The 27,669-nt window shown below is 39.0% G+C and overlaps 1 protein-coding gene across 1 annotated transcript; it reads left to right on the top strand.

Annotated features, from left to right (window-relative positions):
- The first annotated feature begins 5 nt into the window (after window positions 1-5).
- Window positions 6-26,249, top strand: LOC125455466 (cytochrome c oxidase assembly factor 8). The gene is made up of 5 exons (XM_048537524.2): window positions 6-276; window positions 9,339-9,536; window positions 20,733-20,796; window positions 24,251-24,341; window positions 25,153-26,249. Exons 1-5 carry the CDS (start codon window positions 106-108, stop codon window positions 25,253-25,255), a joined length of 627 nt encoding a protein of 208 aa, XP_048393481.1. The 5' UTR covers window positions 6-105; the 3' UTR covers window positions 25,256-26,249.
- Window positions 26,250-27,669: the final 1,420 nt, after the last annotated feature.

Raw genomic sequence — 27,669 nt, forward strand, 5'->3', positions numbered from 1 at the left:
CAAACCCTGCCAACTGCCGGATCGCTTTCACGACAGGATGTCGGTTCCTTACTGCCGTAAACTGGAACAGCTTCGGACAGGGCGGATGGTTGTGTGTTGTCAGTGATGAGCTGTAGGTGCCTAACTGTCTTTTCGTTTGTTGGAAAATTATCGAGAACAAGAATATTTCATAGTACCCGGGTAAAGGAAACTGGAGGGGACAAATACGTGGTGTTGGGAGGAAGGTGCTGTCCAGTTTCGAGCAGTGCTGCTGATCAAAGTGACAATGGTACCGAGGTATATGTCAACTTTCCTGTTTCTAGTAAATGTGAAGCAACTCTAGGGTGACTGTCGATGTTATTTGAAACTTATTACCCTCTCGGGAACTGTCCTGATCTACCTAACGTAGGATATAAACATAATATTGTACTGTGCTTGATTTTTCCCCGCAAACTGCTTTAACGAAGGTTTGATTTATTAAGAGATAACTCAGCGTGGATGCTGAATATTATTGTTAGAAGTGGACAATGGAGGAAAATTTTCATCCGTTGGCAGAATCGTTCACGTATATCAGCCATCTCAAGCTGTCATGTTAAATGCCGCAATTGTAGCCTTTGCGTTTTGGATGCAGTATCTTAAAATATTTAGCACACGCTGGCGGAAAAACCTTCTGAGAGTTAGTGCAGTGTATTGCATGGTACACATTACAGCCACCCGTGTCATGCAGTTTGCCATAAAGAATGAATGTTTAAAGTGGTGAATGGGATGGTCAAGTGGGCTGTCTTGTCTTGGATATTGAGCTGTTTGAGTTGTAGCTGCTTTCATCCGATAGCTATTTTGAGACTAATTGAGACTGACTGCAATCAAAGATTGATTGCTACTTTGCTATGAAGTACATACATCAAAAATTCCAGTGCTGTAGAAGTTCTTTTCAGGAAAAGCTTCATGCCTTCCCCTCATTAGACGTAATTTGTGAATCTCTTTTTCAATCAGACCTGTAAAATTGTAAAATGGCCTAGTGGTATTATTGCTGGACTGTTAATCCAGAGACCCTATCAATGTTGTGGGAGGGAAGAGAGGGGCTGAGGGCAGATGTGTGAGAGATGGGTCGAATCTGGTTGAGGGCCTTGTTGACAATGGTGTTGGGGAATCGTTGAGGAAGAAGGTGGACATTTCAGAAGCTCCCTTGTTGAAGTTGGCCCAATAGGAGCATATGCGACCGAGTTTGAGGAACTGGGAGAATGCACTGAAATCTTTAGAGAAGGCAGAATTGCGAGGATGTATAATCCACGTAACTGTGGGAGTCGGTGGGTTTATAGTGGATATGTAGTGGTTAGTCTGTCCCCAGAAATGGAAACAGATGCTGACGAAGGGAAGAGCCAGAGATAGACCAGGTGAAAGTTAGGCCGGGGTGGAAATTAGAAGCAAAATCAAAGAATTTTTCCAATTCTTGATGAGAGATGGAATTAGTACCGATAATATCATCAATATATTGGAGAAAGAGTTGCGGGTGGGAGTGGAATAGGACTGGAACAAGAAATGTTCCATGTTCCCAACTAAGAGACAGGAGTAACTGGGCTGATGTGGATACCCATGGCCATCCCTCTGACCTGAAGCAAATGAGAGAAGTTAAAAATGAAGTTGTTGAGGGTGTGAAGGAGGGTGGGGCCAGCTCAGGCCTCCATTCAGGAAGAAGTGGAGAACCCTGAGACCATTCTGTGTGTGGGGGGGTGATGGATGTGTAAAGAGTTAAAAGGTAGTGGCTGGAGCCTGCAAACTGGAAATTCTGAAACCGGAATAGAGTGTCAGAGGAATCTCAGGCATATATGGGCAGGGACTGGAACGGGGAGAAAAGACTGAATCATGATAGTAAGAGATGAGGTCTGTGGGACAGGAGCAGGCTGAAACGATGGGTCTGCCCAGGCAGTCCTGTTTATGGATTTTCGGAAGGAGGTAGAAGCGAGCTGTGTGGAGCTGGGGGAACTATCAGCTTCGAGGCAGTGACGGTTGAACTGAGGTCACTGACCGTGAGAGATACAATGGTCTGATGTGTCATGGTGAGGTCATGATCCAGGTACAATAGGAGGATCTATCTAAGAGCAGGCGCTCAGCCTCTGTAATATCAAGGCCAGTACGCTAGACTTCCTTATTTAACTCCACCCTCCTCGGTATCCAAGGGATCAGACATACTTTATAGGTGAAGCAACACTTTACCTGAACTTTGCACAATCTAGTCTACTACATTCACTGCTCATGATGTGGTCTCCTGTACATTGGGGAAACAAAGCATAGACTGGGTGACCACTTCACAGAACCTGCATTCTGCTCACAAAAAAAGACTCTGCCTGCCATTTTCACACACCATTCTGTTCCCTGGCCATCATCTCTGTCTCTAGCTTGCTGCAGTTCCAGTGAAGCTCAGCGCAAGCTGGAAGAACAACGTCTCATTTCCTGCTTGGGGACCCTGCAGCCCTCCGGACTCAATATCAAGTTCAATAATTGTAGGGCCTGAACTCTTCCATGACTTAGACCCCTACTTTACACACCAGGCCTTGTTTTCACATATTCTGCCATTACACACTATCTATTGTTAGCCAATAACCGTCTCCATTAACAGCTATTCACCCTCCCAGCCAGATCATTATCCACTCCTTTGTCTGTCCAACTGTTCTTCTCTGTCTTTGGACACTATTCCCACCTATCGTTCACTCCCAACCCACTCATTCCACCCGATCTTCAGCACATAAACTGACATTTTCCTCGCCACCAACTGCTCCAAGGAAGTGTCACTGGATCCGAAACGTTAACTCTGATTTATCTTCACAGATGCTGCCAGACCTGCTGAGATTTTCCAGCAACTTCTGTTTTCGTTTCTGATTTACAGCATCCACAGATTTTTCAAGTTTTTTCACACTGCATGTTCTCTCACATGGACAAAAAAAATCCCCTCATACTATGTAGAATTACAAAGAAGTTATCCTTTTGTCCTGGCTAATATTTATCACCCAGTCAAAACAGAACCATAGAAATGATACAGCACAGAATGGGACCGTTTGGCACATCTTGTTCAGTCTGTCCCAAAGATACCCAGATGATCTTTCTAATTCTTTATTCCTGACCACAGGCCGTAGCCCTGCAGCTTACAGCATTTAAAGTGCAGATTCAGATATGTTGAAGAGTTTTCATTTTCTGCCTCCACCACTTACCCAGGCAGCGAATTCCAGACACCCCCACCATCCTCTGCATTATTAAAAAAACACTGAAAGAAATTGATAGCAGCAGGGAGATTGAAGAAAGCATAGGTCGGCAGATTTTGGAAAAGTGCGGACGTAGTAGGGTTGTTGTAATGGGTGACTTTAACTTTCCCAATATTGATTGGAACCTCCTTCGAGCAGAAGATTTGAATGGAGCTGTTTTTGTAAGGTGTGTTCAGGAGGGTTTCCTAACTCAGTACGTTGACAGGCCGACGAGGGGAGAGGCCATTCTAGACTTGGTGCTCGGAAACGAGCCGGGGCAGGTATCAGATCTTGTGGTGGGAGAGCATTTTGGTGATAGTGACCATAACTGCCTCACATTCTACATAGCTATGGAGAAGGAGAGGATTAGGCAAAATGGGAGGATATTTAATTGGGGAAGAGGAAACTATGATGCGATTAGACATGAGTTAGGAAGCATGGACTGGGAGCAATTGTTCCATGGTAAAGGCACTATAGACATGTGGAGACTGTATAAGGAACAGTTGTTGCGAGTGATGAATAAATATGTACCTCTGAGACAGGCAGGAAGGGGTAAGATAAAGGAACCTTGGATGACGAGAGCGGTGGAGCTTCTCATCAAAAGGAAGAAGGTAGCTTACATAAGGTGGAGGAAGCTAGGGTCAAGCTCAGCTCTAGAGGATTACAGGCAGGCGACGAAAGATCTCAAAAATGGTCTGAGGAGAGCCAGGAGGGGGCACGAGAAAGGCTTGGCAGAACGGTTTAGGGAGAACACAAAGGCATTTTACACTTATGTGAGGAATAAGAGAATGGTCAAAGAAAGAGTAGGGCCGATCAGGGATAGCATAGGGAACTTGTGTGTGGAGTCTGAGGAGATAGGGGAAGCCCTAAATGAGTTTTTTGCTCAGGTCTTTATGAAAGAAATGAACTTTGTAGTGAATGAAACCTTTGAAGAGCAGGTGTGCATGCTGAAATAGATAGAGATAGAGGAAGCTGATGTGCTGAAAATTTTGTCAAACATTAAGATTGACAAGTCGCCAGGCCCAGACCAGATTTGTCCTCGGCTACGTTGGGAAACGAGAAATGCAATTGCTTCGCCACTTGCGAAGATCTTTGCATCCTCGCTGTCCACTGGAGTCGTACCTGAGGACTGGAGAGAGGCAAATGTAATTCCTGTCTTCAAGAAAGGAAATAGGGAAATCCCCGGCAATTACAGACCAGTAAGTCTCACGTCTGTCGTCTGCAAGGTGTTAGAAAGGATTCTGAGGGATAGGATTTATGACCATCTGGAAGAGCATGGCTTGATTAAATGCAGTCAACACGGCTTTGTGAGGGGCAGGTCATGCCTCACAAACCTTATTGAGTTCTTTGAGGATGTGACTAGAAACGTTGATGAGGGTCGAACTGTGGATGTGGTGTATATGGACTTCAGCAAGGCATTTGATAAGGTTCCCCATGGTAGGCTCATTGAGAAGGTCAGGAGGAATGGGGTACAGGGGAACTTAGCTGTCTGAATACAGAATTGGCTGGCCAACAGAAGACAGCGAGTGGTAGTAGAAGGAAAATATTCTGCCTGGAAATCAGTGGTGAGTGGTGTTCCACAGGGCTCTGTCCTTGGGCCTCTACTGTTTGTAATTTTTATTAATGACTTGGATGAGGGGATTGAAGGATGGGTCAGCAAGTTTGCAGATGACACGAAGGTTGGAGGTGTCGTTGACAGTATAGAGGGCTGTTGTAGGCTGCAGCAGGACATTGACAGGATGCAGAGATGGGCTGAGAGGTGGCAGATGGAGTTCAACCTGGATAAATGCGAGGTGTTGCATTTTGGAAGGTCAAATTTGAAAGCTGAGTACAGGATTAAGGATAGGATTCTTGGCAGTGTGGAGGAACAGAGGGATCTTGGTGTGCAGATACATAGATCCCTTAAAATGGCCACCCAAGTGGACAGGGTTGTTAAGAAAGCATATGGTGTTTTGGCTTTCATTAGCAAGGGGATTGAGTTTAAGAGTCATGAGATCTTGTTGCAGCTCTATAAAACTTTGGTTAGACCGCACTTGGAATACTGCGTCCAGTTCTGGTCGCCCTATTATAGGAAAGATGTGGATGCTTTGGAGAGGGTTCAGAGGAGGTTTACTGAATGCTGCCTGGACTGGAGGGCTTATCTTATGAAGAGAGGTTGACTGAGCTCGGACTCTTTTCATTGGAGAAAAGGAGGAGGAGAGGGGACCTAATTGAGGTATACAAGATAATGAGAGGCATAGATAGAGTTGATAGCCAGAGACTATTTCCCAGGGCAGAAAAGGCTAACATGAGGGGTCATAGTTTTAAGCTGGTTGGAGGAAAGTATAGAGGGGATGTCAGAGGCGGGTTCTTTACACAGAGAGTTGTGAGAGCATGGAATGCGTTGCCAGCAGCAGTTGTGGAAGCAAGGTCATTGGGGACATTTAAGATACTGCTGGACATGCATATGGTCACAGAAATTTGAGGGTGCATACATGAGGATCAATGGTCAGCACAACATTGTGGGCTGAAGGGCCTGTTCTGTGCTGTACTGTTCTATGTTCTATGTTCTATATTCACATTTCCTGTTGTGAGAGCTTCATGTGGTTGCTGCATTTCCTATATTACACCAGCATCAATGATTGTTTAATCACTTGGGACTTCTGTCGGCAACTATCTATAAAACCTGTACTGTTAGGCATATGTATCAAAACTACACTGCTGTAGTAATTCTTTGCAGGAAAAACATTTGTGATTCTTTCTGGCACAACTGCAAACCATTTCTTCCAGTGATAACACAGTCTGTGTATCTGTATTTCATAATGTCTGTAAAGCTCTTTGGAATATCTTAATTAATGCAAGTCTTTCTGAGGAGATTATTGAGGGGAAGCTTGGATGCGTTATTGGCCTTTTGATGTCCACTTGATCTGCTAGAATATTTCCTACTAAAAACAATGTTTAATATTTCTCTTTAGACCATTGGAATTGTGTTTGTCAGAAGGGAAGAAATGGAAATATATTAGTATCTAATTAAACTTATTCATTTGGCTGTTTTTAATTACAGAACTTTGAAAGACTTGTGCACTGACAGACCACATGAATTCATTGGTACAATATATGCCAAGTATAAATTTGCTCAATGTGCCATCTATCTGTTGTTTCAAGATACCCAATCCATGCGTACAATGTTTCATTTGAACAAAATACATATTTGCATTTTGAGTTATTCATACTACCTCTGGCCTGTTCTTTTTCAATCACACTAATTTGAATTTGAGATAGTAAAATGAATAAGTTAGTGATATGTGATTTCATTAATTAACTTCTGTATTTAACAAAGTCATTTTTGTTTTCACTACTGGAAGAGAAGCTTCATTGAACAGCACTGCAGTAATTTAAATTATATAATAGCACTTCACAGATCACCAGTCAAAATGTTGGTTTTTTTCTGAGTGGAAGAACAATTTTGTTCAATTCATTGAAGCTTTAGTTAAATTGTTCGCATGCAGACTTGTGATTGTATTGTCTTAGTATTGTTACTCAGCAGAGCTGCATTCACAAATCAAGAAACGGCAAAGTCACTGAATACTGCGAATGATATGGGTCCTGACAACATTCCAACAATAGTACTGAAGATCTGTGTTCCAGAATTAGCTGTAGTCCTCTACAAAGCTGTTCCGCTATAGTTACAACACTGGCATCCACCTAACAATGTGGGATATTGCCCAGGTATCCCCTGACTCCAACAACTGGGATAAATCCAACAAAGTCAACTACCACCCCTTCTGTCTATTTTTGACCATCCACAAGCTGATGGAATTATGCTAGTAATATGGCCCTCGATCAGTAACACCTGCTGTCGGATGCTTGGGGCTGCTCATTTTCTGACTTTATTCCAGCCTTGTTCCAAACATTGACAACTCCAGATTTGAGGAGAGAGTGAATGCCCTTGACATTTTATAAGTCAAAAGAGCTGTTTTTGACTGAGTATGACGCCAAGGAACCCTACCAAAACTGAAGCCAGTCAGAATCGGGGTTGGGGGGGTGCAGGAGGGAATGGCGGGGACAAAGCATTCAATTGGTTGAATTATACCTAGCTCAAAGCAAATTGGTTGAGATTGTAGGAGGTCATTCATCTCAGTCCCAGGACATCAGGCATTTCTCGGGTCATGTCCTAGGGCGCAGCCATCTTCAGATGCTTCATCAATCAATATGGTCAGAAATTGGGATGTTCATTGCACACTTCTTAGCATAATTCACAACTCCTCGGAGAGTGAAGCAATCTGTGTGAATATGCAGTAAGACCTGAACAACATCCAGTGTTGGACTGATAATTAGCAAGTAACTTTTTTGCATCACAGGTAAAAGGCAATTACCATCTCCAACAAGAGAGACTTGAATCATGATCCCTTACATTCATGGACATAATCATTGCTGAGTTCACTGCTATCAGCATTCTGTAGGTTAACATTGATCAAAAACTGAACTAGATCAGCGATGTAAATACTGCAGCTGCAATGGGCCAGAGGCATGGACATCTGCAGCAAATACCTCCCCTCCTGTCTCCCCAGATCGTGTTGGTCATCTATAATATGTAAGTCAGGAGTGGGATGGAATACTCTCCATTTGCCTGGATGGTTTCAACTTCAATATCATTCCACAAAATCAACATGAGGACAAAGCAGCCACTAGACTGTCATCTCATACAGCATCCTCAATCCCTCCATTACTGTTGCATAGAGGCACTGCAGAAACTCACTAAGTCTCCTCAAAAAGCACCTCCCAAACTCTTAGCCTTTTCCACCTTAAGACAAGGGCAGCAAATACAAAGGAATACCACATCTGCAAAAGTTCCTTTTAAGCCCCATATAATTCTGACTCAGAACTACGTTGTCTATTCTCCACTGTCACTAGTCAAATCCTGGATCTCCCTTCTAAACAGTGCAGTGGCTCATAGGCAGTTGGAGTCTAGCTGGTCCATCTCGCAATTTCAACACCTGTGGATAAAAAAAAATCTACTATTTGTACCATTTATAAGTCAGCTATCAGCCACTTCCTTTAAAAAAAACCTCTCTTCCCTCTTCTCTTGAATTGTGTGACTGAAATGTTTTTCTGTGCATGAATGAACACAACTTCTGAAAGCAGAATCCCAACTCTTGTTCAGAGCATGCATGAGATTGAACCAGTTCATACTTGATCTATAATTGATCATGTCTGGCTTAACCTGAAACAATTGCAGATTAGGTAAATCATGATATTTATTATTTTAAATATATTTCATTTTTACTCAGTTTCTTTTCTATCCAACATACTAGGTTAGCTTGCTGTCACCACGTCAGACTCAATCCAAATCTACATACCAGTTCAAGTTAATACAACCTAATTTATCTCACTCAAATTTCAATATTGTATTGTTGAATCTGGCTGTTTATACAAAAACATTTTTCTTTTGTTAATTAGAAACTTTGAAAGCATTATTGGGGAGTTATTAATTGATAAAGCTATGTTTAAGCTTTTCCTGCTATGAGGGAGGATCACTGGGCTCAGAATGTTAACTCTGCATTCTCTCCAGAAATGCTGCCAGATTGGTAGAGTTTCTCCGCTAATTTCTGTTTGTGTTCAAGCATTTTCTAGTTTTGTTTAAAACAAAGAAAAAACATTAAGCAGCTGTCCATAACCTTGACCTGTCTAAACTTTGTGATCCATGGCAACTGCTACCATGCTGCCTCTGTGGGCAAAATCAATCAGTTCTTCCATAAAGTTATGCTGCGCTATCCCGAGAACCATTTTGTGTTTATTTTCAGCCTGAGCTTTTGCTGTCAAAGTTCTTGCATTCGAGAAATCTCTGATTTAAATGAAAATGTTATAGAGTTAAAATGTTAAAGACTTAACCTAAAGTGAGCAAGTGCATATCCTGCATGAAAGGATGTATCTTAAACTCATCATATCCAATTGTACCCACATAGTCAAGTGTTTAATATAAAATGTCAAAGATCCGTTCATTTCTAGACAAACATTCATGAAATGTGTGTGTGACGACAATTGTTCGACAAATGTGGGTACACAGTCTGAACTGCTATTACTCTGAAATTTTAAGAGGAACGCTAATTATTTATTATCTAAACTGAAATAAACTTTTCTCAGATTTCAAGTTTCCAACCTCCTGCAGAGTCGCACCATGACTGGGTTGGCCCTCCAGATAGATTTTCAAACCTAAGACCTATGAAGTATTATACGCCAAAGCTTGAATCCAAACTGGAGCAGGAGCTGAGGAAATTAAGGGTGGACACACAAGACTGGAATCAGAACTTTTGGTTGAATCAGAACATAACTTTCAACAAGGTGAGTAGTATGAGTAATTTAAGTTTATAATGACTTGAGGTATTCTGTGCTCTTAATGGCAGGAATTTCTAGGTTTATTTTAAAGCCATGTGCTGCAAACAGCCTTTGTTATATTGATTACAAAGGATTTAGATGACATAAAACATGACATTTGTCAGAACCAACCTGTTAAGGTGTTTATGCTTTACAGGAGCCTCCTCCCATCTTTCCTCATTCCTTTCCCCCTTAAATGCTTGTCCAGCTTCCCTTTAAACATATCTATGTTGTTTGCTTCGACCATTCTATTATTGTCCTGATGGCTAGATAGTAAAAGAAGAAATGAGCTAGTTTTTACTTCTTTACAATTTACAACATACTTCTCCTTTACCATTTACAATATTGATTTGTTCACAAAGTGAAACATTACAGATTTGTAACATCTGATTCTACTCTATGCCCATGTTAGTGAATGTCTCTTCATACACTCTTGAGGAAACTGAAAAAAACAAACATGTCAATTAACAAATTGACAAACACTTCGGTAAAGGAACATGATGACAAATATTAACATTTGAAAGGAAACTTTTAAAGTAGTGTTCCTGTGGCTGGTAATGCAGCCTGTCCCTCAAGTTTGTGATCTTTACGGTTTTTCTTTGGAGCGTGGACCATGTGGAAATCTAGTCAATTTTGCAAAGTTAACAACAATACTCTTAATATCTCAGCAGCTACTTGTCACTTTTTAGTTCTAATAATCTGAGAAGACCTTTTCCCTGTCTTAATATTTTAAGTTCCTCCCTCCCATTTTTGTCCTGATTCAATTATTTCTGGGATGCTATTTGTACCCTCTATCTAAAGACAGATGGAAAATACCTTTTTAATTTCTTTACCATTTACTTATTTTCCATTATAAACTCTGCAGACTTTCCTTAGAGGATCAAAGCTTTTTACCCTTTTTCCTTTCTAAACAACTGTATAGTCTGAGGTCGTGCTATTGTCAATGAACTCATAATACAGAGATCTAGGGAATGTTCTGTTTTTGAATTTAATAAAATCTAAAATTTAAAGTCTAATGACTGCAAATTTGTTATTGACTGGTGTAAATCCCAGTCTCGTTCATTAGTCCTTTAGGGAAGGCCTGTTGTTCTTACTGGCCTGGCCTACATGTGACTCCAGATCCACAGCAATGTAGTTGACTCTGAACTACTCTCTGAAAAGGCCTAGCAAGCCATGCAGTTGTATCAACTGCAAACAAGTCTCAAAAGGAAATTAAACCAATGGCATCAACCTAAGTGCTGAAAACAACAACGTCAACCTCAACCCTGTGAACCCTGCAGAGTCTTCTTTAATAACTTCTAGGAGCAAGTGGTAAAACTGGGAGAATTGCCTCGCAGACTAGTTGAGCCACAGCCCTGTATAGCCATACACAGCATCATACATTACACACAATGCCTCAGATAACAGTATCATCGTCCACGGATATGTCCTGTTCCACTGGCTGGACAGAACCAGCAGGTGTGGCAGCATTGTGATACACAGCAGGGAGGGATTTGCCCAGGGACTCTTTAACATGGACTGTGAATCCCATGAAGTCTCATGACATTAGATCAGAATTGGGCGAGGTAATTGCCTACTGCTTACCATGTACATTCACCTCAGCTGATGAATTATACTCCTCCATGTTGAACACCACCTGGAAGAAGCATGGAGGGTGATGATGATACAGAATGAACTCTGGGTAGGAAACTTTCAAAGTGCACAGTGCCATTGCTGACTAATCTGGTCATGTCCTAAAGGACACAGCTACAAAATTGAATCTGCAGAAGGTGGTGAGGGGACTAACAAATGGGAAATGTGTACTTGACCTCACCCTATCTGCTGCAGATGCATTTGTCTTTGACAGTGTCAGTAAGAGTCAGAGTCAGTAAGACAAAGTCCCATCTTTTCATTGAAGGAGCCCTCTATCATGTTGTGTGGCATTTTCACTGTAATAAATGAGAGACATGAGCAACTCGAGGCTGGGCAACCAAGATTCGCTGTGAACCATCAGTGGCAGCAAAATTGTACTTGAACACAATCTGCACCCTGGCATATCCCTCATAATCCTCACTCAATGAAGCATGCAGGAGGGTATGCCTGGAGCAACATAAAATGTACCTAAAAATGAGGTGCCAACCTGGTGAAGCTACAAAACAGGACTGCCTCTGTTTTAAACAGCTGATGTTAGACAAAGACCTAAGCTTTGCAGTCCTGCTGCATCCAGTCATGAATGATGGCGTACAGTTAACTTGCTGGAGGAGGAGGGGTGCCCTAAGTCCTCAATGCTATATCAGAAAGACGAGGCTGAAATATGCAACACCGATCCGCTATAGAAGTGTCAAGTGGATGATCCAGCTTTGTCTCTTTGAGATGTCACCAGCATCACTGATGTCAGTCTTCAGCCAAATCGATTTGCTCCATGTGTCATTGTGAAATGGCTGGACCATTGGATACTGCAAAGGGTATATGCTCTGACAGTATTCTGGCATGAGTACTGAGGATATGTGCTCCAGAACTTGCCACATGTCTAGCCAGACTGTGTTCCAGTCCACTTACAACACTGACATTTACCCGACAATGTGAAGAATTGCCCAGGTATCTTCAACACGCAAAGTTGGGCAACTCCAACTTGGTTAATTATTACTTTATCAATCTACTCTCAACTGCAAAAAAAATTTGGAAGATGTCACAAGTGCTCTCAAAAAGCACTTCCTCAGCAATAACCTGCTCATGACACTTAATTTGGGTTCCATCAGAACCACTCTGCTCCTGACCACGTTTAAATAGGTCAAAAGACGTTAATTCCGGAGGTGAATTGAGAATGACTGCCCTTCGCAGCAGGGCCATATTTAACTGAGTCCGGCATCAAAGAGCCCTTGCAAAATGTGAGTTAATCGGAATAGGGGAAAAATACTTGGATTTGAACCTAGCACAATGATGATTGTAAGGGGTCACGGTGTCTCTGCAGGAGTTCCTCAATGTTTTAATCCAACTATTTTCAGTTGCTTCATAAGTAAATTTCCCTCCATCACAAGGCCAGAGGTAGGGATGTTTGCCCGTGATTGCACAATGTTATGTGCCATTCATGACTCTTCACATACTGAAGAAGTCTATATCCAAATGTAACAAGGCCTAGACAATTCCAACATTTGGGTTGACAATTAATGTTCATGCCACACAGTGTCATGCAATGACCATCCCCAAAAAGAGAAAATTTAAGCATCATCCCTTGATATTCAATAGCATTACCATTGCTGAATACCCCCATGTTGACATCTTGGGGGTTCCCGTTGACCCAAAATTGAATAGCTGTGTCAATACTGTGGGTACAAGACGAGATCAGATGCTAGGAGTCCTACAGCAAGTAGCTCTCATAATGACTGCCTAAAGTATATCTACCTTCTACAAGGCACAAGTCAGAAGTGCAATGAAATATCCACTTACCTGTTTGAGTACAGCTCCAACAACACATATGAAGCTTAACAACATCCAGGACAAAGCATCTGGCTTGATTGGCAGTACATCCACAAACATTCACTTCTTCCACCACCAAAACTCAGCAGCCATGTGTACCATCTATATGATGTATTGGGGGAATTTGCCAAGGTTACTTGAGACAGGACCTTTCCAGCATGTGACCATTGCCATCTGAGATACATGAGAACACCACTGTCTGTAAGTTGCTGTTCAAGCCATTCACAATTTTGACTTGGAAATATATCGCTGTACCTTCAGCTGCACTGGGTTAAAAGTATGGAACTCTATCCCTAATAGCATTGTGAATCTACCTACAGCAAATGGACTGCAGAAAATGGTGATGATGATCTACCTTCTCAAGGGCAACCAGGGATGAACAACAAATACTTGCTGAACTAGTGACTCCCTCATCCCATGAATGAACATATTGCAATTTTTGGACCAGAGATGCAAGTGGAATTTTAAATGTCAACTAAAATTGGGTAGTTTGTTTATATATAATCTTAAATGACCTCAGTTAAGCTTAGGGTTGTGTTATCATTGCAGTCGGGTGAATTGACATTCTCTTCTAATTTGCCTGATGTATTTTTTTAAACTTGTAGATCTTCCACTGTGAACTACCAAATGTTAGGAACATCTGAAGCTATGTGCACTGTCTGCAGAACTACCTAATTAGTTTCTAATATTAAAGGTCTCATGACTGCAGACACATTCCTTGTTGTACTTATTCTGTGTCATTATTATTTCATAATGTGAAACGAATGCTTAATTATATTGAACGTGTAATGCAATAAATTTCCTTTACCGTCTCATTCTTTTATCTCTAGGTGGCACTGCCAGCTTTTTTTCATATTTATCTCTGTCTGTTAACCTGAACTGCATTTTACATTGGAACAAAGTTAAAGGTATTAAAACAATTATATACTGATCTAAAAGAACAATTTACAAAGTATTTGTTGTCAAATATTTGATTCCCCACATTGCTTGACCTTCCTGCTATATTAGTACCAAACATAATTAACTAGCACATTGCTATCACAGTTGCTGCAGAATGCAGACTGGGAAATAAATTGTAAATCTTAGAACCTGCATTGATAGTTTTTTTTATACTGAGAAGAGTCAATTATTTGTTGTCTCATAATTTTGCTATGTTTTCCCACTGTTGCTAAGTAGTTAATGTTCCACTGTTTCAACTGCTTGTCACTTGCAGTCCATTAAGAAATGGAGATGGAACTTGAACTACTAAAGCCTAAAAATTATTTTGAGCTGATAAAAATTTAACAATGTGTTTCCAAATATAGGTGCAGAAACAGCATAAAATGAAAATGTTAGAATCTGTAACTTATTCTTTGCCTTGGGGTGGGATTTCTTTTTTTCCTGTTGCAATCCTCGCTTGTGCCTTTTAGATGGTGGGTGTGCTTTGGGGGAGTCAATTGGAGAGTTATTCGTTGCAGGATTCCTAGCCTCTGATCTGCTGTTGCACCGACAGTGCCTTGATTCCTCCTATCATTCTCAATATTCTGTTTCTGTGTATAAGTAAATTATTAAATTCCATATACATGTGTAAAAATGAAAGGCTAATCCCACAGATACTGATTGCAGGATAGATTTTGTTTTTAGAACAGATGTGGGATGCTAGGACCTCCCTCTTCCCTCTACAAACAAAAAAGGAATCCTCCAGTGACCCATAATCTCCTCTTTGCTAACCACAGCAACCTACTGTACTTCCACAAAATTCATGCACTGGCTCTAGCACAACTAATTACACTTCCCATTCAGCATCTAATATTCTTCAAGACAAAATCCCAGAGAAGGCACTAGAACATAAAGAATGAGTGGATGCTGGTGGGATATGGTACAGCAGTTGAACTTTGGAGACTCTATAATTGCAATTAACCCTGTTTGGACAGTTTAGTTTTTGGCCAATTAACATTTCTGTTAGAGTTGGTCACTTGGATCTTCTTTGCAACTGGCCCTAGAGGAAGAGAGAGAATTAGCAAATTTGCAATGTCGGTACCACTGGTCCAATGCCACTGTATGATGAGAGTATATTTGCATTCCATTGAAAGAAGTGGAGCACATAAATTTATTTCATATATATTTTACTTTTATTGTTTTCAACTTTCCCTAGCCTGATCCCAACAAATATGTTTCTACACAGCCATCTGTTTAGTTTAAATAGAAAAGAGCTTTGATTCTGCTGGAACAATCCTGACTGCTGTATGCCTTTTAGTGGCAGACATTTCAAATCAGTCATCAGTACGCATGACTACTGTGATGGCCTATACGCTGGGAAAAGCCTGTTTTTTTTGTGTGATGTGTCTTGGAGAAGAAAATGGATTTTGATAAAGAGTTTATTGGTTTCCTGATTCTACCATTGTTTGGGTTCTGAGAAATGTCTGGTTGTCAACAACTAAGAAGCAGCAGTTCACAACATTGAGAATATGTGCGAAGGCTTTTTGAATGGAATCATTTTCTGTTTAGCAATCTTTAAACAGTTCCTGTGTTGAAGCAGGTGCCTGAGAATGTTACATGCATTACACTGTTGGAAAGGACAAAACATTGAAGACAGGAAGAACAAGGGATTGTGTCTTGGAAAGTATTCATTGCTATTGAAATAGTGCCAGATCCCACTCTTCCTTTGAATGAAATTGGAGAAGGGACAGCCTGGAGATCCTGTACCATTGGAATGGTTATGACCTGAGTGATAGAAGGTTCATAAACATGCACCTTGTGGGTAATAACTGTCCACGATGGAGTAAGGTTACCAATGAATACAACCCGAGGGCTAAAATTGATGGATGGCTGGTCAGATATCGAACAAATGAAGGCTGGCTTGTAAAGACTGAGAGATTGAACGTGATGCCATATTTGTGCAGCAAGTGAGTGCTTGTAGTTATGTGAGGTATAAATCTGTTGTATCAAGTATTTAAAGTGAAAGTGACCTTTTTTATTTAAATTCTCCATCGACTGTTGACTAGAATTAAAATTTGTTTTTATTTGGTAAGTTTCTAATAGTAAAGCTTTTAAAGTGAAATCTTGCCCAGCAATTTTCTTTCTTTTGGAATTCTTGTTAAATTTATTGTTCTCAACAGGGATTATAGTTTTAGGCTCTTGCTTGCATTTCTTTTATTGTCCGAGCCCTAAACAGGTGCTTTGTCATTTAAAGTTTATAAATGGTCTTTCTACATGGATTACCTGATTTTCGTATTTTATTATTCAAATGTTGTTTGAAATATTAATCTCCAATTATTTCATTTTTAATATGTGGTATTGCACTTATGCTCTAAGTCCTATTAAATTGCATTAATGGTTATCCAACTTTTCATAATTCACTCTAATTGCTTTCATTTTTTTGTGGGTTCTGTGTATTGCTGGGGAAAAAAAGACATTTATTCCCTATTCCTAATTGCCTTTGAGAAGATTGTGCTAAGCTGCCTTCTTGAATTATTGCAGTCTACTTGATGGATTACTTCTGCACTACTCTCTGGTTTAATTTTTTTTGACTTAGCAAACATACGCAAATAGGCAGTGCAATATTTTCCACAGAAGCTAATTTTGATTTGGTCGAATGATTAACCTGGAGTGTAAATCAAATATGAAGGTACGAACTCCCTCCATAACCATATTGTGCATTTCCTAAGATTGTGTGGATTGCAGTGGTTTGAGAAAGCAGTTGACCATCACCTTCTCAAGGGCAATTAGAAACACAATAAATGCTATCCTAGCCAGTGACATCCACATTCCCGATGAATGATTTTTTTTTCTTTGAAAAATGATTTTAGACCTCAGCAAAAGTGCAGGCTACCTTTACACTAAACTACTGTGTGAGTGGTTCATTTGCATTATAATGAGAAACATTGTAGGTCATGGGATAAAAGAGACAGCAAAATGAATACAAAATTGGCTGAGTGACAGCAAACAGAGACTAAAGGTCAATAGATATTTTTTGGGCCAAAGGATGATTTACAGGGGAGTTCCCATGGGCTGATTTTGGGAGCTGATATTGTATTATGCTGATTATTGTATGGGGAACAATCTTGAAGTTTGCAGATGACAAAACTTGACACAGTTGCAAACTGTGAGGAAGGCAGTGTGGAACTCCGAAAGGACGTTGACAAGTTGGTGGAGTGGGTATATAGCTGACAAACGAGGTGATGCATTATGACTGGAAGAACAGTATAAAGTAGGAGATATATTTCTAAATTGGGGGTAGGAGCAGAAGGTCCTGGATGTATATGTGCACAGATCACTGAAGGTGGCATGACGTGTGGATAAAGCAGGTAATAAATTATGCAGTGCCCTTAGCTTTATTAACAAGCATAGAGTACAAGACCAAGGAGATAAAGTATAATTTGCACAAGACACTTAACAAGAACGTGATGCCATATTTGTGCAGCAAGTGAGTGCTTGTAGTTATGTGAGGTATAAATCTGTTGTATCAAGTATTTAAAGTGAAAGTGACCTTTTTAATTTAAATTCTCCATCGACTGTTAACTAGAATTAAAATTTGTTTTTATTTGGTAAGTTTCTAATAGTAAAGCTTTTAAAGTGAAATCTTGCCCAGCAATTTTTTATGGAAATTGAACCTGCACTTTTGGTGTCCCTGTTTAGCAAACCAACCATCAAGCCAACTGAGCTAACCAACCATTAACTTCGAAATATAAGGTTTATTTGGCCAACTGTTAAAATAAAAGTACTAAATGTTCTTTCCAACTTTAAAATGTACACAAGCTCTTTCTAAAACAGTTCTGCAAATGGTCTTGATCAGGCTTCAGCTCTGGAACACTAAGTACTGAGCCTAACAGCTCTTTAAGATTTTGTCCAAAAGCACTGAACTTACATTGCACAACTCGTGCTGAAGCTCTACTGCAGTTTTAACAAAATTCTCAAAGGATTTAAAAGAATAGCTGCTAGAGTAATTGTATTGATTTCAGTTACTGAATGCAATGCATCTTTTATGTCCCTGGAAGATGATATAGATAATGCAGGGCCTTAATATTAATGCAATTTCAAATGATGTATTTTGTGACAACTGGCAAAATACCTGCATTAGCCACATTAATGTGCTTCCTCAGTTTAGAAAAACAAGTAGCCTCCACACAATGTTCTACATGGACTTTTCTTCTGAAAACAAAACCAGCAACTACAGTCAGTTTTAACTTAGGGATATGAAAGCTTTTAGAAATCGTAGTCTAGAAGAAAATTAACCATTTGAACAAATGTGGATTATTTGAAGAAAGTCAACATAATCCTTTTTAAAGGCAAACCATTTTTTACAAACTTGATGAGATGGGTGGTAAGTGGGGTTAGCCATTGATGTGGTGTATAGGCTTCAAAGAGGGGTTTCATTAAATGTTTTGTATCGGCTTACCGGCAGAGTTGAAACCCATGTAATAAAAGGGGTGACGTAAATGCAGAATTGGTCAAGTGACAGGAAACAGAATAAACGTGGACATTTTTGGACTGAAGGATGGCATTTCCCAGAGGTCATTACTTGGGCCACAACCACTTACAATTTAAAAGTCTGCTGAATAGCGAGGTAGATGGTAATAGACTTAAAGAGGACAGATTGGTGGAATGGGTGACCAAGTGACAAATGTAATTTAAAGTAGGCAAGTTTAAAATCAGGTTTTTAAATAGTCCCTCATGATTGAGGATGACTAGCCTTCCCCCGTCGGTTTTTTGTGTTCTGAGATGACTGTTTAGTCCAATGTGAAATCTGAAAACTCTACTACATGAGGAGCAGAATGTGCTTGAAGAGTTAGATTTATACATTGTTTGGAGGTTTGTATACTTTCTAACATCTCTGTGCAATCCTGAGAAAGTATTTTTGTATTAAGATCATTAGAATTAGGAAAGGAGTAGTTTGTTTGGCCCCTCAAACCTGCTCTGCCACTCAATTAGAAATGTTTTGTCCAACATTGCCATGTCCACTTTCCTGCCCTTTCCCTATGTACCTTGATTTCCCGACTGATCGAGATTTGGTATATTTCTTGATGAACCTTTTGTATTTTGGTCAATCACAAGCCAAAAAGATCTGTGAGTTGGCGCTATGTTTGATTGCAGAGCACATTGCTGATGGACTGCCTTTCTTGACACAAGTCATGGAGGCTCTTACAAAGGCTTTGTCAATGATATGTCTGCAAAGGCAAAGTCCCCATACGCCCAGAGGACTATAGGGCTACTCTCTCATTAGAGAGAGACAATTAATTGTAGTTTAACCTGGAAGTAACCATTTCTCTGGTGAGGGAAGAGGTTGAGAAGGAGAATCCTGCATGGTAACCTTAGCTGGTGCAGGCATTGAACGTGTTGGCATCATTGCATCGCAAATCAGCAATCCAGCCAGTTTAGATATGCGAAGTATCACATTTTCAATAGGATTAACAAAGACAGGCAATATAAACCCCAGAGTACAATTTTAAATATCACAGTTCAGCAGCACATCCAGTAGCTTTTGGTGATGAACACAATCAAACGCTTTCTCAAGATCTGTGCAACATTTTGTTAATCTTCTTGTAAACATATAGACATTTATCAAAGATTGTTCTTGGGTTACATATTCCCTTCCTTGTTCCTACTACAGTTAAAATTCAGACTGCATTTTACTAGTTTTTACTTTGGCTGTGTTTTTCTTTCTATTATGCTTTTTCACGATCACTTTAACAAGATAATTCATTCAGCTTATAGTTCTAAACTGATTGCACTGCATAGCTTTCAGTTTCTTAGATCACTTCAATAATTAATGCCTAAAGACACTTGAAATATACACTTTTTTTGCTATATATATTTGATCACACATTTCTGTTAATACTTTTATTCCTGTTTCTCCAAGGGATTTTTAGATGTCCTCTTGTTATTTCGTCTATGTCTGAAATGCTTCCTGTATTTGCCAATTTCAAAGCATTCTTTACCTCCAATATCATAAAATTTGGCTCATCGTATGATTCTATATTTTGGCTCCATTAATTTGGATAATCATACAATTACGTATTCTTTTTACTATGCATCCTTTTTAAACAATTTTTTTGATCTTTGTCTTTTATTCACTTGTCCATAATGTTGCTATTTCTTTCTTTCCATCAAAGATTTCATCTCTGGTCCATAACATCCATTTGTGATTTCTTACAGCTCCAGAACTTTGTCACACATCTCTGTATTGTTCCTCTTTAGAACGTAACAAACTTGTGTTTGATGGAGAAAGCAATGCTGCTTGCAGCTTAAGGAAAGAGATTCCTCCCCCCCCCCCGCCCCAAAGGTAAAGAGGGAGGAAAACTTAAGAAAAAAAATCAAAGAATAAATTATCCTATCTGCACTCTGCGCCATAGTGACGTTTTTTCTTCCCCTTCGTAGAAGTCAATAAGACAGCAGACCCAGACTTACCTCCAGCACAATAATGGGGTCAATCAACTCCTTTCTCAGGATATCATACAGTTTTCTATCCTAGATTTGCGGTTTTATTCAGAGCAGACAGTTTCAGATTCCGGTTTTGACTAATATCCACTGTCTTGTTCTATTGTTTTGAAATGCACACAAATTAAAGTCAGACCACAGAGGGGAAAATTCTTCAGCTTTTAGCATAAAATATTTCACTTCTTTTCGGCAAGTAATCTTGTCACAGCTCTTAAATTCAACATTGCATTGAATTGTGAAAGTGCTATACAGCTACCTGTTTTCAGTAAAATGTTGTTCATTACTTTCCAGGAGAAAGAGAAGTTCATACAGTCCCGCTTAAAGGCAAAAGGAATCGGTTTAAGAGATGAGGAAGGTGAGTAAACTGTAATCTTTGAATTTTTATTTTAATTAGGTAACTGTAAATATTTTTTAAATTCATGCAATATCCTTGTAAAACATTGACTCTAAGAAATATAAATAAACCAGGTTGTGCAGTAGTTTTATTTGGATTGTTGTGAATGTGTATAAAATGTTGACATTGATTGAGGAGTGTGCATCACTGAATATTCATCAGACTGTTTGAGAGTTCTTTGTCTTAAAGTTAGTTTTAAAAATCCTTTATTACCATGTTTTATGTTTTAAAACTATTGAAGCAACTCCAATCTTATGTTGAACTTTCACTTTGAAGGGAGATAATGTGCATAGAACTTAATGTCACTGAAGATAAAATACTATACATGGCTGATGGCAATGTTCTACCGCTATAAATTTTAGTATTTTTCAACCACTTGCAGATTATTTAAATTGATGGCATTTCAAAGTACAAACTCTGCTCATAAATTCCTGGTTCAAACACTAGGAATTACTTCAGCCAATAACCATTCTTATCACATACAACACAGTTTATAGTACCTTAGTTCTGACATTTTGGTATTGTAGAGATTGGATACTGACATCAAGTAATCTACTTTGTTGGTGTACATGATTTTGGACTGCATTAACTCAATACCAAATATCTGTTTTGCTCTCTGGCAACAGGTACTAGCTTTGTGTGACTTTGAAGCATTGGTCCTTCTTTCCAGCTTTTTGGACATTATCTCGTTTCCCTTTTAGAGAGCCCCACTGCCTAGCCAGCTGCAAATCCTATTTTAAATTCTATTCTGTAACTGGCCACTCGAAGTTATGCAAATGCTTTTTTGGGCTGATCTGTGATCTTTTTCTGCGCTTCGTTCTGTGGACCAATGCCTCTGTAAGTTCCTCTTAAAGAGATAACCTTCTATCAAAGAGAGATAGTAAGAACTGCCAATGCTAGAGTCAGAGATAAGACAGTGTGGAGCTGGAGGAACACAGCAGGCCAGGCAGAATCAGATGAGCAGGAAAGCTCACGTTTTGGGTGGGGACCCTTCTTCAGAAAATGGAAACTGGTATACTAACATCACACAGGTATTGAGCCACAACATTGGTCCTACTAGTCATATTGCCACAAATCCTATTTTAAATGATATTCTGTAGCTGGCCACTAGGAGTTGTGCAAGTGCTTTTTTGGACTGATCTGTAATCTTTTTCTGTGCTTCCTCCCTGTGGACCAATGTTGTGTCTCAATACCTGTGGTATTAGTACACCAGTTGGGAATTCCAGGCATCAATGACTTTGTATATTAATGCTCCAGGCCACCAAGGAGTGAATGTTTATTATTATTTGTTCATGGCATTACTGACTAGGCTAGCATTTAATGCCTATTCCTAATTGTTCTTGAAGGTAGTGGTGAGCTGCTGCCTTGATTTTGCTGTGGGTCATGAGCAAGTATGTACACCCACAGTGCTATTAAGAAGAAATTTAACTCAGCAGTAGTGAAAGAATGATATGTTCCCAAGTCATGATGGAGGCTTGGAGAGGAACTTGCAAGTAGTGATATTTTCATGTATCCGCTGCCCTTGTTGGAGATAGTGGTCAAAGGTTTGGAATGCGCTGTCGGAGGAGCCTTGATAGGTTGCTGCCATAATCGTCTAGATGGTACATGCTGTTGCCACTGTCCATCAGTGGCGAAGGAAGTAAAAGTTGAAACTGTGGTTGCACTGCCAATCGAGTACTGCTTTGTACTTGAATATTGTTGGAGGCAAATGAAGAATATTCCATCACACTCCTGACTTGAGCTTTGAGGATGGTAGACCAAATTTGGTTTATGAGTAGGTAAATTACTCGCTGCACAATTCCTAGCCTCTGACTTGGTCTTGTGGCCATGGTAATTATATGGCTCATCCATTTTGGTTTCTAATCAATGGCAACCCACAGGATATTGATAGGTTATCCCTTTAAGAGGAATTTACAAAGGCACTAGAAGGTAAAGTATAGCTTTTAAATTGAATTGTATAAGTTAGCAACATTTTTCATAGAGGTGAAAATTTTATACTTTAGATTTAGCAGTTATGCCCTGGCCCTGTTTTTATTAGGCACTTCAGTTAAGTAGAAATTTTATAGAACAAAAAAACAGTTTACTTTTTCAGTAATATTCTGAATTTGTATTCCATTCTCTAATTTGCATTGTATCACACCAGAACATGGAGCTAGAAATTTGGCCATTAGATATCCGTTTGTCTGATATCATGCCAATATAGCTGGAGCCATCTACTCTTTTTTATTTCTCTGACCTTACCTTATGTCCATATATTACAGATTGATTATATTTGTTTTCAATTAATTAAGTTTGTTGCCATGCATTCCTGACCGAATCACCTTAGGGTAAAACAGTGCATAAACCTCTCAAAACATTTCTTTTGATCATTTATTCTTTGTTTTATTGATGATCCTAGTTCTGGTTCATGTTCACAATTTGCTATTATGTGTGATGCAAATATTCATATCCCTCAATGAAGAAATTAGAACTTTGAGAAAGCTGACTAGGTTGCAAACCTCCATTTCCTATCTACTATTCAACCCGCCCCTCGACCTGATCGTCCTCCCCGGACTCACCTATCTCTTCGACACCTGCCCACCTGTACTCTCCTCTCCACCTATCTTCTCCTCTATCCATCTTCGGTCCGCCTCCCCCTCCCTCCCTATTTATTTTAGAACCCTCTTCCCATCCCCCTCTCTGATGAAGGGTCTAGGCCCGAAACGTCAGCTTTTGTGCTCCTAAGATGCTGTTTGGCCTGCTATGTTCATCCAGCTCCACACTTTGTTATCTAGGCTGCATTGACATGCTTTTAGTGTGGAACAGTCCAGATCCTGGTTAGTTAACACCAATTCGGAACAGTGCATCTAAATGGGAAGGAGTTTTTAAATGATTTCAGCTAAGTTATACAACTTTAACTTTTTTTACAAAAATCAAGGTCATTTTGTAAAACTGTGATGCACTATTGAAAGGTTAACCTGAATACAAGGAGCCCGCAGCATCTGGTTATGTCAGGGGGAAAACTAAGTTTTAACAACATTAAGAGCATATTTATTTATCTTCAGAGTCAGTAATGTGAGAAGAAAATTGCAGAAATTCACCTGCATTGAATTGTGACTGCTGAGAAGTTTATTTAATGAATTGTATAATTAAACAAAAACTGCTATTTCTATTTGAAAACCAAACTTTTTCTGATACCAAAGAACAGGAAAGTATGAAATGAATCAGTTTCTTATTTTTTTATGTCTTTTTGCTTGTGTTTAGTAAAATACTCAGCTAAGAATAAATTATAACCGGAATACCGTTCTGCTTCTAGTTCTTAAAAAGCTACAAGATGCTTTTTACTCAAGGTGGCTTCATTTAATAGCAGCTTATCATATATGCTTATATCATTAACAGTGCTTATGGTTTTAATTGGTCATATTACATTTTTCAGGGAGAAAAAATACTCTCAGTGCAGAAGAGATGGCTGAATTTTATAAGGAATTTCTTGATATAAATTATAATAAACATGTGAACTACAATAAGTAAGTCAACCTATTGATTAAATTTTAAATAGTGTAAACAATGTTTAAATGTTTGATTTTATTAATAGGGCTATGAATTAATTGGCAGTGTTGTATAAAACTGTGGCTGGAGATCTGAAACAAAAACAGCAATTGCGAGAAACGCAGCAGGTCTGGCAGCATTCATGGGAAGAAAACAGTGACTCTTCATCAGAACTCAGTGCAGTGTTTTCAGTTTGAAAAGTATTTACTTCCAGGACATAAGGAATAATGTTATTGTAATTATTTCTGTAAGTTGTATAGGTATATATACAACTATAACAATGTACATATAATGATTTAAAATAAATAATCACTTGCTTTACAACTCGTAAACCAACCAACCAATATTGAGATCTGTTCAATAAATCTGACGGTTTTAAGCAAGTTGCTTAGGTAAAACATGTTTGTAGTACTGCAACGTTACATTTATAAGTAAAGGAGAAAACTGACCAGAATTTTTTTAAGAGGTCCTGTTCTTTTGCCACCCTGAAAGTAGATTGTAGTGAGACGAATGAGAGCTATATGAAAATGGAGAGGCTAATAAAAAATAGATTGAAAGTTTGAGATTTTTATCAAAGTTCTTCATTTTAACTTCACTTTAGTCAAGATGTTATTATTGTCAACAGATTTAAGTCAAACCATTTACGTGCTGGACATAAAGGAAATTGTTTTAAATACATTGCTCAACGTTGTAATACTCTGATGTTTCATGCCTAAGTTAGGAATAATCTTGTAACTGAGTGAATGTTGTTGAATAAGTAAGTCATTTTTTCTATATTTCTTTGATTAGGGAATGGTACAAACGTAATTTTACTATCACATGGTTAATGGGTCGAGTTGTGTTGCAGAATGTCTGGAGGAAATGGAGGAGGAGGAAGGAAGTCGAACAATGAAGATCCTGTTCTATGAAAAGTTTAGTACGATTTAAATGCTTGGAATTGAAACTTAACTTTGCCATTAGGCTATTAAAATCTGGGCATATATTTTTGCATCTTGAATTAAATGTATCCTAAGACATACATAATTGTAATCAGTTTTTGATGTATATTCTGTGTTTATCTTCTAAGAATATACATGTTTGTTCAGTAGTGTTGGATTCAAGTCCCACCTGTTCCAGGAGTGTGTAATAACATCTCCGAATAATTTCATTAAAAATGCTCTAATAATATAATAGCTATTCATATGAGATTACTGATGAAGAGCCCATTAATTGAACAGCAACCAGAAATTCTTTTTCAATGAGAAATGAAGAAATTATAGCAAAAAACTGGTAATCATCTCAGCAGAAACCAGCAACCTTATTTATTGAAAAGTCCATAATCCCTGTTATTACTAAAAGAATTAAGCCACTGCATTGTGAAGTTGTAAACATGAGTTTTTACTATTCAGTAGATTATTCACCTAATGTTAAAATCATAACCAATTCCAATCTTCCTATCCACACACCTCCATTTTCTGGCAATTATCACTGCATAAAAATTGCAAGTTGGAGGTCTCACTGGTTTCCCTCCTTCCTGCTAACCCTGTGTCTGAGGCACTGAATCAATTTGTTGAGAAGATAAATCCTCTAGTCTGAATCACTTATTAGCACATTATATCAAGCAATTTTCTCACAAGCCATTTAAGGAGGGAGATAGTTTTTTTTATTATCAACCACTCAAATAAAATTGGAGTTTTATTTATGGTATTGTGTGTGTGTTGTACCGGATATTATTGGATTTGGAATCTGGTACATCTCAGAAAATTTTTCATCTTTGCAGTGTTTTCTCCACTTAGCCACGTCATGTACTTTGTTAGGAGCAGAGATAAGAAAATTGAGAAATTGAAACACTTGCTCCATTGGCTTTGCTATCAATTACAAGAGATTACAATCTGACAATTCGAACAGAGAGATTGAAATTGTGGTTTCATTATTTATGAAATACTTACTTTTTTAACTTCTAAAGTAAATGTGCGCATTGCAGGGTGCTAATTTTCTGTTCTGCTTTCAAAGCTTTTAATTTCTTTTGGCCAATCCAACTACTGGTCAGTGGTGATTTCAAGACTCACTGACAATGGTCCTCCTGGACGTTGAGAGATTACTGGACATCCTCTTGTTTGATGTGATCATTACCAAGACATTATGTTGTGCCACTGCCTCCTGCTACTTTTCAGCTGATGACTGGATTTATGATGTAGATTGGCATGAGCATTTCAGTATCTTGAGTTGCTTCTTAGCATATCATTGTGTGTACTGCTTGGTAATTTCGAACTGAACCACCCTGAATTTCAATTCACAGCCCACGTTAGCCCATTTTGACTCTACCTGGTTTTCTTGCCTCAAACTTCTCCGATTTTGACGTATGCATCCTTTCTGTATATGTGCCAAATTTCAAGTTCATTACTACTCTGCTGTGCTAAACTGCAAGCTATTACAAAGAGATGTGAATTCAAATATGAATAAGAAAAATACTTCATAGTTAGTACTTCATGCAGATGTTGATAAATATTGAGGAACTAACCAGGGATGTCATGTCAGCAAAGTGTATCACTTTTTAATTGATAGACTTTTTAACATATTAAAAATTTTACAATGTTTTGCTAGGCCTAACGGAAAGTAGAAGACTCTGGGCCCTGACGTTTTCTCAGCTACAGTGCTGAATGCTTAAGACCATAAGACACAGGAACCTAAGCAGACTATTCAGCCCAGTGAGTCTTTTCTGCCAGCCATTCACTGAGATCATGGCTAATCTAAAAATCTCAAATCCACTTTCCTGCCTTTTTCTCATAACATGATTCTCTTCCTTGTTAAAAATCTGTCTATCTCAGCCTTGAATATACTTGACTCTGTGGTAAAGAATGCTTCATCATCCTCTGAAAGAAGAAATTTCTTCTCTGTCTTAAATAGGTGTATAGACCCTCTACTCTGAAATTACGTCCTCTGGTCCTAGACTCTCAACACTTGCGCTCTTGAACTAGCAACGGTTTTAACCAAGCTATTCCAGCAAAGCTACAACATGGCATCTACCTGACAAAGTGGAAGATTGTCTAAATGTGTCTTGGACTCAGCCAATTACTGACTTGAATCTGTTCTCAATCATCAAAATAGTGAAGAAAGATGTCAAGATATCAAGTAGCACTTGGATTTTTCCAAGACCAATCAACCCAAACCTCATTATAGCATCAATTCCAACCTGGATAAAGGAACCAAGTTCCAGGGTGAGGTGAAAATGATCATCTTTAATATCAAGGCAGTATTTCATCAAGTGTGACATTAAGTAGTCCCAGAAGAAATCAATGGGTATTGAATGCTCTCCACTGGCTGGAA

The sequence above is a fragment of the Stegostoma tigrinum genome, chromosome 10 (genome assembly GCF_030684315.1).
Source record: "Stegostoma tigrinum isolate sSteTig4 chromosome 10, sSteTig4.hap1, whole genome shotgun sequence".
In the NCBI taxonomy this organism is placed as follows: domain Eukaryota; kingdom Metazoa; phylum Chordata; class Chondrichthyes; order Orectolobiformes; family Stegostomatidae; genus Stegostoma; species Stegostoma tigrinum.

Bases quoted from the DNA above. Each gene is read 5' to 3' on its own strand.
- LOC125455466 (XM_048537524.2), top strand. From the start codon at position 106: ATGAGCTGTAGGTGCCTAACTGTCTTTTCGTTTGTTGGAAAATTATCG. The intron at 277-9,338 runs GTATATGTCAAC...AACTTTTCTCAG, and splicing joins AAAGTGACAATGGTACCGAG to ATTTCAAGTTTCCAACCTCC. The intron at 24,342-25,152 runs GTAAGTCAACCT...TTCTTTGATTAG, and splicing joins AAACATGTGAACTACAATAA to GGAATGGTACAAACGTAATT.